Genomic DNA, 11,224 nt, shown 5'->3' with positions numbered 1-11,224 from the left:
TAAACCTTATAATTCTAACCCCAAAATGCTCCCGACGAGCTGGCTGGTGCCTTGCATGGCAGCTTGTGTGAGTGCCTGTATGAACTGGGGAATAACAAGCATCAATTGTACAGCAATTTGGATAAAGACGCTATATAAATGCCAATCATTTACCATTTACCATTTTTGCTTCCCCTTATTAATGGTGGTCTAAAATAACTGGATTATTTTTAGACATCGCCTATGCCCACATAATTTAAAAATAAATAAGTAAATACAATTCATTTAGTGCTACACAACACCACATGATAATGATACATGATGTCATGCCCTTTACTTGGTTAAATCTGTACCAAGAATATACACCATGATTGCTGTATGATCTCTGTGTTAGTTACAACTCTACCAGTAGCCGGTACAACAAAGTAGACTGTTATTGGTTTAAATATGACATCTTTCATATGTACTGTAGTATACAAGTAATTTAGCATTTGTAAATACATATGTATTATATATGTCTATATATAGTATATATAGCTCAATGCATAAGTAGGCGATACGAAGATATCTGTAGATAACGTATAAACACTGAAACACTGAATGTTTGAGAATAAATTCATCTAAATTTAGTGTTAGGTCTGGAAGAAACCACAAGTACCATGACGCACAGCTTTAGATATGACGCTTGTATACTTCCTGTTTCGTGTTACGCGGCATAAGAGATGAAAACATGGCAGTGGGAATGAGCCAAGCAGAGGAACAGATGCAGCAAAAGGAAGAGGGCGAAGACGACGACCGGTCAATATCTAGGTCTGACAGGTAAATGCAGAGTTTGTATTCGATGGATATGTTTCTATGAGAAAACTGGTCCAATCATTTTTCCAAGCGGTTCAAAATTGTGTTGCTGGTTATATAGTTATGTGACGACTGACACGTATTGCAGCTAGCCAGTGCTAGCTGCAAATAACGGTTCTATGGCTAGATCTGACACTGGCTGGAAAACCTAACCGCCTCGTGGATAATGCTAGCCAGCTATCACTAGCGAACCAGAAGGAAACGAATAATTTCATACAAACTGCATTTGTATACAGCTGGTAGTTAGCTAGCTACCTAGGTACCTCAAGACGTCTGTGATTTATTTTACCTAGCTAAGCTAGCTTGTTGGCTACATAGTTTTATGGCCAAGGTACTTGGAAGGCAGCATCTTTTAGAATGAGAACTTATTAGCGACAGATTGGCGAGCTAGCTAGCTCGGTAACATAGATGCAGATAGGTTTGATAAAAATACATTAAATAAAAACTGTCTACGAAGTATGTACACATAACCTGTGGTTGGCTCAGCTGAGCCTGTTGCCTTTCAGGCGTCATTGAGGGAGGGGAAAGTACCTTGGTCTTGACATGTTAATGCAAATTGAATTGATGCCCCAAAACATTTTATTATAAGATAGATCATGGCGGCTCCTTTTTGAGCTAGCTAGTTCCTTACTAGCTCAGTTAACTTACCGACGTGGTCTGACTAAGTTAGCCAGCTAAAGCCTAACTTGATGTAGCATGCTAGCTAACTGTTAACTAAATATTAGAGGTTGTGAATTGTTTGTTTGCTGCTTGATTGGCCATCTTAAGCTAACGTAGATAATACTTGATACATTTGCTAAAATGAGCAATGTTTCCCGTATAGCTGGCTAGTCTAACGTTCATGGAGTTAGCTGTCTGGCTAAGACAGAGTTGGCGTTATTTTTAATCCCACGTGTATAGTTTTTGTTGAAGTTGCTACGTTGGCTGTAGCGAGCTAGTCTACGCCATTTAACGGTCTGACGTGCTAAAGGCTTACTAGTCAAATGTTATAAAGTGTTTAATTTCTAAATTAATTTGGCCAAATTCGGTATTTTAATCTTAAATGGCTTGTTAGCTTTGGTTTCTACCTAAGGTTAAACTAGCCAGGTGGCAATTGGGCGACGATAGATCTTGATTATTTCACCGAAATGAATGTGTTGGCGGCATATAAAACGATTTAACGGGCGAGTGAAGTGACAATTTGGCAAATTGTTTTAGCAGAAGGTACGTTCTGGTCACGGTGACGTAATGTGGAATTTTATAGGACAAATGGTCTACAGCTAAGTTGAAGGGAGTAAATGTAAAAGGAGATATGTCGTTTTTCTGTCCATATGATGACGGCCTTACTCAAGCGAATGTCTGCCCCAGTCTGGACGACCGTGTGATTTCCTGGAAGGAGTTAAGAGTTTTCACCCCTCTCCCTCATCCACACGGACAGCCGACACTGTGGACAGCAAAACCAGAGGGGTCCTCGAGACCGTGGTCCCCCTCTCCACCTGTCCACAGGACATCAGTCAAAAACCTCAGTCGTCCAGGTTAACATGAGGCAGTGATGAGCGTGACGGCATTTCTGATGGCAGTATGGTGACGCAAAGCAGACTTGTGCAAACTGATAAGTACGTTATGGATGAAACCATGTTGAGTGCTTTGCGTTGGTTTTGTTGTTGTTTGTTAGTGGCAGTGGAGAGGACTCTCTGGACAGCCTCTTAAGTCGTCGATGTCCCCTCACGCCTTCGCTGTCGCCGCGGAAACGCACCACCAGCCAGAGCAAAACTGAGCCCCCGCTGCTGCGGACCAACAAGAGGACCATTTACACCGCGGGGCGGCCACCGTGGTACAATGTCACTGGGACCACCTTCAAAGAGGCTTTTGTCATTGGTAGGAACAGACTGTTTGTCATGGAAATGTCCCTGCTAACTTTGAACCTGTTGTTCAAACAAGACTATTGTCTAAAGTCAACAAGACTATTTCCCTTGTCTGCAAAGACCGGGATAGACCTTTATGTATATGGGTAAACAAAGGAAGTAGGTCAGTTTTCTATTCTCATCTTTTTTTAAATAGTCTTTGTATTCTGCATAGTTTCCTTGTGTCCTCCTTGTGTGTTTCTTCACCTTCAGACGGGTGGAGTGTGGAGAGGGTTTACAGGTAGAGATGAGAACACAGTGCAGAAGCTACCATGACTGGGAAATCGAACACCCAGGGGAATTCATATATGGGTTGACGGTTGATTGTGTCACACCTTCACCCAAAGTCTCAGAAGCTTTAAGCAGGGGAAGAAATAGCCAAATTGAGCATTTTTTGTAATTCAGTTTAAGAAAATACCCCAAAAAAAAAAATCTTTATTACAATATTTCCGGTAAATTGTTGCCTGTCTTGTGGGCAAGACTTGTAGCTTCCGACATGCAAATGAAATGAAGTGCGTGTAGGTCGTGTTCCCCGTGTCTCGGCCTGCCTGACTGACGCGGGCGCTACAGGGACCCATGGCGTTATCATTAGTATGCAATCTGTTACTTCCAATGAGCCTGGCTGACGGGTTACAATTTCACACTTGGATGTGCTCTGGTCGATTGTTCCCATAAAAGCCCATTCCGCTGCTCCTTCCGACTCAAGGAAATGGGAATAAATCCATCCAAGTGGAATAATCAGCCTGTATCGGAAGGTCAGCGAAGAGGGGATGAAGACGGATGTGGAGGCCGGTCTACGGAAGAAGAAGCGGGGTTCGGCTCTGGTTTCAGTCCTGGGGTTTTATTTCGAGGCCTTCGTTTCGGTCGCCGCTCTCCGATCGCCTCTTTCGGTATTTAGGGCAGGTGTAAATCGTAAACCTTCTGCCACAGGCCTTATTGTTTGCGGGCCCTTTGTGTTTTTTTGGCGCCAGCTGTGATAATGAAGTTTACAGCGTCTCGTTTTATAGTCTGCAGTTTGTCAAAACGAGCCTTTCTAATGTCTACAGTTACAACGCAATACGGTGTTTTTCGTATTACCGTTGTCATTTAACAAATGTCAGCAGACTAGAAGATCTTCTTTTTGCTTCAGGTAACATATTAAATACAGCTTTTTATCGAAGTCACCATCACCTGAAACGCAAACCGTTTCCTCAGGGAGTGGTACAGTGAAGGTCTGTCTGTTCAGTGTGACACTGCCTATTGTCGGTCAGCCCAGGGCTGTTCTGTGGCTCGGTTTGTTCCTGAGGCCCTGTTCTGTCTGGTAGGCTTGTGTGGTGGCAGTGCCTCTGGGAAGACCACCGTAGCCAATAAGATCATCGAGGCGCTGGACGTCCCGTGGGTGGTGCTGCTCTCCATGGACTCCTTCTACAAGGTGAACACAACCTCCTCTGTCTTTGTGATGTTCTCCGGCAAGAATGAGGCTCCTGTTCTCCTCAGGGAGCTTGGTTCTGATTTCTCCACTTTCAGAGCAATGTAGAACTCTACTCCATGGGGTGCCTCTCACATTACGGTCACTTGCCAGCACTGCTAAAAAGTATAATCACAAGATGGACATAATCCAGTTTTTTTGTACCATGATTTTCATGGGTTGTCCATTAATCACCATTTGAAATCATGATTGCTCAAAAACGTATAACTAATGTGTAAGATGATTGAGATGCTGTGGCCTGAACAAAAGGTAAATTCCACGCAAACATTAGAAAGTATTTCACAGAGTAGTTGCTTTGTGGAATGGCTTACCAGGTCACGTAGTAGCGGCAGGATCTTGTGACGTAGTAGAGGGTTTTCCAGGCTAGCACCGTCGGCAAGACCAGGCTTGACACGGTGCTAGATGCTATCTAGTTTGGTGGAAACAGTGAGCACTCGATACCCATCAGTGGGAGGCACACTATTGGGCTGAATGACCTCTTGTGTTATGTTGTTATGTTATGTTATGTTATCAGATGTAGAAGGTCAAACTCAAGGGGATTATACTGTATACTCAGACAAAAGGCCTCACCTCATCCAACCCTGGTCCCTGTAGGTCCTGTCCAAAGAGGCACAGGAGCTGGCAGCCAGGAACGAGTACAACTTTGACCATCCCGACGCCTTCGACTTTGAGCTGCTGGTGACCGTGCTGCGGAAACTCAAGAAGGGAAAGAGCATCAAAGTGCCCGTTTACGACTTCACAACGCACAGCCGCCGCAAGGAGTGGGTAAGGCCAGGCTCAGCTAGCAACCCTGCAGAGAAAACCCAACTGCCAACATTAAAAAAATTCTCTACTTTGATATTGCATAATCATTATATCCGTTTAGTTGGTCATCTCAAAACGAGGGGAATGATGATAAATTTAGCTGCAAGCACTAGTCTTGGGATTCCTCTGGATTTACCCAAAAGGATAAATAAAATGGGTCCTTTTGTTCATTCAAAGCAGGGCTCTATGCTAACTTTTTTTTTCCAAGAAGCACACTAATGCATCCCAATTAGGAGATGTCCACTTAAATTATTTTTCCAGGTAAAACAATTTAATTTTCAGGAGAATTTGCTTTGGAGCCCTGTAGAGCCCTGAAAAGTAAAGAGTAAAAGTATTGGAGTTTTTTTCTAACCATTAACTATAAATGAATTATAACTGACACTAAAATGGATCAATAACAAATTAGATTTGAACAACGTATAAATATCTACCAGCGCTTAGTGGAACGTTGAATTGATTCATTTCTGAACGGTCAATAATGGTCTATTTTGCAATTAAAGGCACATGATGAAATTGCCATATTTTCTCCCCCTAAAATCTGTGTGAAATCTGTGCGATTTAGAGGTGGCGTGTGTACGTACAGTGATTAATCAGCTGTGAGTCTAATCGGTGGTTTACAAGAAGGGAGTTTCACTAATGCTCATTTTTATAAACCCAATAAAGCCGGGACAGCTAGTGTTAATATTAAAACTGTGTATGCTGGTAATATGAGAAATAACCCAGATGAACCTTCAAAGTAAGCCAGTTGGGTTAGCCGAAACTGAAGAAAGGAATAAATACAGGACGCGTTCATTAGAAGTAATAGATGCACTCTGTTCGCAAGATCTGGGGCCTCATTTATAAACGTTGCGTAGGCACAAAAGAATGCGTACGCCACTTTCTAAGCAAACTTTGGCATTTATAAAAAACGAACTTGACCGGAAAATGTGCGGTCCTCCACGGAAACTCTGACCCATGCGTACGCACATTAACTGGAGAAATGAGAAACTGTGCCTTTAATGCTCATGACGTAAGACCAGGAAAACGGGAAGTGAAACAGGATTTGAAAAGGTATAAAGATTTGCCGGGAGTTGTGGCTGGGTATGGCTGCTGTAAGGACGTGCTTCGTCCCTGTTATACTTATTAAAGTGTTGTGTTGTTGAATCTCGCTATACGGGTTCTCTCCCTTCCTAAGTGCAACACAACATTTGGCGACGAGAGAAGTCGAAAAAGATATACAACAGATACCACTGTGTAAAATAAATCGAAATTGATTGTTGTTGATTGTACTCTTAAAGGGTTCTGATTTTCTGCATGTTTACACTAGGACTCGGAACTATACTGTCCTCTCAGGTCCTATTTGCACTTGTTCTTGTGTTTAATTTGCACTTTGTTGTACATCGCTCTGGATAAGAGCGTCTGCTAAATGCCATGTAATGTAATGTAATGTAATGAAATATTACCTCTCACGTGTCATATACGAAGAGTTAATTTGCAAAAACGGATAAAAGCCTCTCTTACAACGAATAAACAAACAGCTGTTTGATTGATGGTCATAATTCTTATATCATCTTATGTTTAATCATCATTCTATGTTGTCTGTTTCTTCTTTCTTATATCATCTTATATTTAATTATCATCCTATGTTGTCTGTTTCTTCTTTCTCGTATCAACTGATGTTTAATCCTTAAACATTCTATTTTCTTTTCTTTCTCGTATCATCCTATGTTGGATTTGGATTGGCTACATTTTATTTCGCCCGCTAAATGTACTAAATGTAATAAGTCTTGGCTAGGTGTGGAGCTCTGTACAAGCCTGTAAGGGCTTTGCTCCCACCTTGCACAGATTTGTACTAAAATTTGTGCTAAATAAATAAACCTAAAAAACCATTGATGCTCCTGGAGTGCCCAAAAAATATGATTTAGGATGATAAATATAAACGGAGATGTTGTAAAATAATCCCTCAAATATGTAGATGAATTGTTAAACAATACTTCATGTTATTAAATGTATTCTCATAAATAATATGGTGAACAGTCGAACAAATTGCGCTGCACTGATGCCGTTTACAATGCCTCAGTCGGGCAGATACGAGCATAGTTTCATATATTGTTATCATATTCATATATTATGTTTTATAATGTGTTTATTGTTATACATTTTTGTTCGTTTTATCTCTTAATGTTGTGACTGTGTTTTCAATGGTGCTAGACAAATAAGGTGTATTATTATTATTATTATTATTATTATTATCGTCATCATCACATTCGTTGTGCAGAACTGTTCGTCATTTACAATCAATCAGGATATTTCCCACACCTGTAGCTTTTCAGAGGCAATCAAATGGCTGAAATCCCTTTTCTTGGCCTTCTTTTCAGCGTTTGCTATTGTCGTCTTCGTGAAATGCATATTCATTAGGGGTGTTTCACTGCCTATTTATAGGCAACTGTGGGCGGGACATGAAGCTGGCAAAGTTGCGCCACATTTAGAGTTGATTGTGATTTATAAAGGAAAACTGGCGTGGGACGTGCGTATGCACTGTTTTATAAATCAGAATATTTTTTTGCGTACGCACGTCCTAGGTTTCATGCTTACGCAACCTTTAGACGTGAATCCTAAGCACAGTTTTATAAATGAGGCCCCTGGAGTGTAGATGTATTGCGCTGCCCTCGTTCATAACTGGACTTAGTTATTCCACAGAACAACACTCCAGCATTCCCTCTTAAATTACCACGACAATAACACCTCGTACATTCAAAACCCTGCTCTTCCGTTCTCTCGACCGCTCCTGAAGCTTTGGGAAACGGAAAGTTCCGGTTCTGGGGAGCGCCGGTGTCGTGTGATCGGGGCGTGAGGGCGGCGGCGGTTCAGCCGAGCGCCGCGGGGGCAGCGTTGAGGCACGGCACGCCGGCCACCTTCCGCTCTCCAGACAGAATGCAATTTCATGGCTGAAAGACGGCGAGCTGCTCTGAGGGAGCCGCCACGTTTGCCTGTAATTCAATTCAGAATATTTTTTATTTTATTTTATGATTTGTTTCGTAAGAATGAGTGTAATTATATTTGTTGGGACGGGAGGCTCGACGGGTGGTGGTGTAATTGAGCGGGTTTATTCCGGCTGTACCTCAGCCCGATTACCTGTTTAGAGGTGACCTCTCACTCACACACACACACACACACACACACACACACACACACACATGCGCGCACACTTCGGATTCGGCTCCTTGTAAAACAAGTCTGAATCAGGCTGACATAATGGATGTAGTAGGTAGTGAATCCATGATCTTCTCCCCCGGCCGGTCAATGCATGTTTGACGCGGCTCATCGACACCTTTGGCCAGCCTATCAGACTCCCTTAATGGGATCATGACACCATCTGATCCGCTGGCCTTCAACCTGGGGGGCTCGTCCGGCCCCCTTTCACTGCAGTACATTAGTTATTTAGCTGACACTTTCACCCAAAGCGGCTTACATTGATTAGACTAAGCAGGGGCCAATCTCTCCCTGGAGCAATGTGGTGTTAAGCACTTGCTCAAGGGCCCAACGCTTATTGTGGCTACGCTAGGGCTTGAACCACCAACCTTCCAGATCCCAGTTGAGCACCTTAGCCGCTAGGCTATAGGCTGCCATAGCACCGTCTCTGTAGCACCGCACACTCAAGCCACGCTCACACCCCCCCAATCTGTTTGGGCTCGTCGCTGCCAACATCCGTGGCCGTTACCCGCCGTTAACGAATCGCTAGCCGCTATCCGAGACTCCTGGGTGGCCAGCCCTCAGTTTACCTTGTAGGAGAGTCGCAGTGAGATGGCTGTGGGGTGCTGTAGTTAACCAAAACAAATGGGTTTGATTAAGGGGGCAGATCGGCAAGACTGCTGGGGGAGCCTGCTGGGGCGGGGAGGAGGGCCAGCGGGGGCTGAATTTACACTCTAATTAAATGAGGGTGGGTCCTGGACCATATGGCGGGACAGCCTCCTCTAACCCTTACACCTGGCCCTGCTGATGCCTGAGTTTTGGGTTTTTTCTTCACCTTCATGTGTTTTTCTCCTTGTATGTTCACACGCTGACCATTGTGTGTGTGTGTGTTTGTTTGTTTTCTGTTTTGCAGAAAACCGTCTATGGGGCCAACGTGGTTATATTCGAAGGGATTCTGGCATTTGCCAACAAAGAACTTTTAAAGGTATGTCTCTCCCTCTGGTAACACTGCATTGCACTTTGAGCCCATATCCACAGTTTCTTTTTAATTGCTTATTGTCCAGCAGTGAGTTTATCCAATGACTGCTACCGGATGTCTTCAGCATATTGTGAAGGGTTTACACACAGGATCACTGTGGCGGTAAAGCATGCTGTTCTGCATGGTCAGAGAGGAGCCCTGCACTCAGGAGAGGAGCGATGGCAGTAATGAAGCGTATTTGTGTTTTACTGCTGCATCGCACTGGCCCCTCCCCCCCGCCCGGCACCCGATTGGCCCGGGCCCCACGTGGGCGTGACCGCAGCCGGCTCGGACTCCGTCGCCGCCGGTGACGGGGTGCTTGGCTGGCCCCTCCCCTCCGCGGGTCTCGGTGATGAATGACTCTGCCGCACCACTCAGACTGGAGAGCAGCAGATTAATGGAGTGGCGCCTCCATTTCCAGCCAGGAGCGTGGATGAGAGCGGTTATTATTTTTGTATTCGGTTCTTCATTCGTTCTCGGTTCAGGGGTTTTCCTGGCGTTATTCCTCTCCCGGAGAATGATGGTCTTGTGGTTCTTAACTCTTCCCGCTGGGCACTGGGTCATGTAAATGAGAGTTATGGTGGAATGTTCTGGCATAGTGAACCCTGGGAGATTAATAACTGTAGCTGTGTGTACAGTACTTCAGGGGGTAAAAGAGAATTAAGATTTCTATTAGAAACCAAAGCAGCTCATGCATACCCTACACTGTTCTTATTTTGTGTTTATAATTTTTTTTTTTTCTTTCCAATTTCCTATAGCCTGCACAGCCAGTAACTTATTATTATTATATTTTTTTCAATTTCCCATAGATACATGCTCATTCTGACCACCCCCTGCTTTCCCCTTCGCCCAGCTGTAATGTGATTGGTCTGCTGGGAGCCTACTCTGAAGTTCTGTCCAATCACACAGCGGTGTTGAAAACACATTTTCTATTGAAAAAAACCATGAGAAATTATGAGTGCTGGTCGTATTAGTTTAAAAAGGCCCGTTTCTTATCGTTCTGTTTTTGCTTAACCATGGGCTTCGCGTTCGGCCGTCTGAAGGGCATTGAGCGCTCTGTATCGATGTACTTTCTATAGCGGTCCAGTCCCCTGTATTGTGTGTACAGAAATCCATACAAATTAAAAAGGAGAACGATTGTTTCTGCATCGGAAAAGCAATAGGCCTGGTGATGAATCAAATCAGCGCTTTCTTCTAAAGCTGTATTGTGTGAAGCCTGAAAGCAATATATATGAATTGTGGTTCAATTTTCACAATTCATTGTGTTCCTTAGTGTTTGTATTGAGGAGAAAAGCAAGCGGTTTTCAGACATTTTGTCATCACTGCTGAGTATGGCAGATGAGAGGTTAGCGAGCCGGCTAAGTGCTTGCATATACAAAAACACTGTTTTATTACCAGCTGACTCATTAGATTCTGCTTTCACATTGAAAATATACTTTAATAAATATGTTTGGCAGAAAGTAACGTAATCACACTAGTGCGGTGTATTCATATGAATAAAGTTTAACGTTTATTCGGTTATTGTACTTGGATGCTCTGTTATTGGAAAATAAAAGGCGTTGTTTAACAGCCTGGAGGTGCCACACGGGCCTCTCAGAAAAGCCCTGGGTCGTTGGTGTGGAGAGTTCATAAATAAGCACTGGCGTTTAGAGCTAAAATGGCCCCTGAGGAGTAAGGCAGAAGACCACCCAGCTGCGCCTACTGTGTGTGTGTGTGGCTGTGTGTGTGTGGCTGTGTCCTGTGTGCTGGCTCCTGGGGTCTCCAGGGCCAGATGGGGCTGCTGGTCTCTCTCTGCCTCCATCACTAGTACACTTTCTCTCTCTCTCTCAGTCCAGCACACACTTCACCCTGCTGTTTGAGCGGTTGACAGACCCCTGGTCTGTCTCTCTCTCCTCTCTCTCTTCTCTCTCCCTCTCTCTCTAGCACACTCTTCACCCTGGCCTTTGAGCGGTTGACAGGCCCCCGGTCTGTGTGTTTCGAGGCCATGTCGTGGTCGGTGTGAGATTTACCGCCATGGCGGTCTCGTTGGGCGAGTTATACCCGCCC

General features: G+C 44.0%; 1 protein-coding gene across 2 annotated transcripts in view; it reads left to right on the top strand.

Moving 5' to 3' along the window:
* The first annotated feature begins 681 nt into the window (after positions 1-681).
* si:ch211-243j20.2 (uridine-cytidine kinase-like 1) overlaps positions 682-11,224 on the top strand; it is a 29,379-nt gene continuing 18,836 nt past the window's right edge. For both annotated transcript variants that reach the window (XM_061241928.1, XM_061241930.1), the window contains exons 1-5: positions 682-798; positions 2,489-2,691; positions 4,022-4,128; positions 4,780-4,950; positions 9,074-9,145. In XM_061241928.1, the coding sequence (XP_061097912.1) occupies positions 710-798; positions 2,489-2,691; positions 4,022-4,128; positions 4,780-4,950; positions 9,074-9,145 (642 nt within the window). In that variant the 5' untranslated portion in view covers positions 682-709. The remainder of the gene's footprint in view (positions 799-2,488; positions 2,692-4,021; positions 4,129-4,779; positions 4,951-9,073; positions 9,146-11,224) is intronic.

This window comes from Conger conger, chromosome 5 (assembly GCF_963514075.1).
Source record: "Conger conger chromosome 5, fConCon1.1, whole genome shotgun sequence".
In the NCBI taxonomy this organism is placed as follows: Eukaryota; Metazoa; Chordata; class Actinopteri; order Anguilliformes; family Congridae; genus Conger; species Conger conger.
This window is presented reverse-complemented; position numbering and strand designations above follow the sequence as displayed.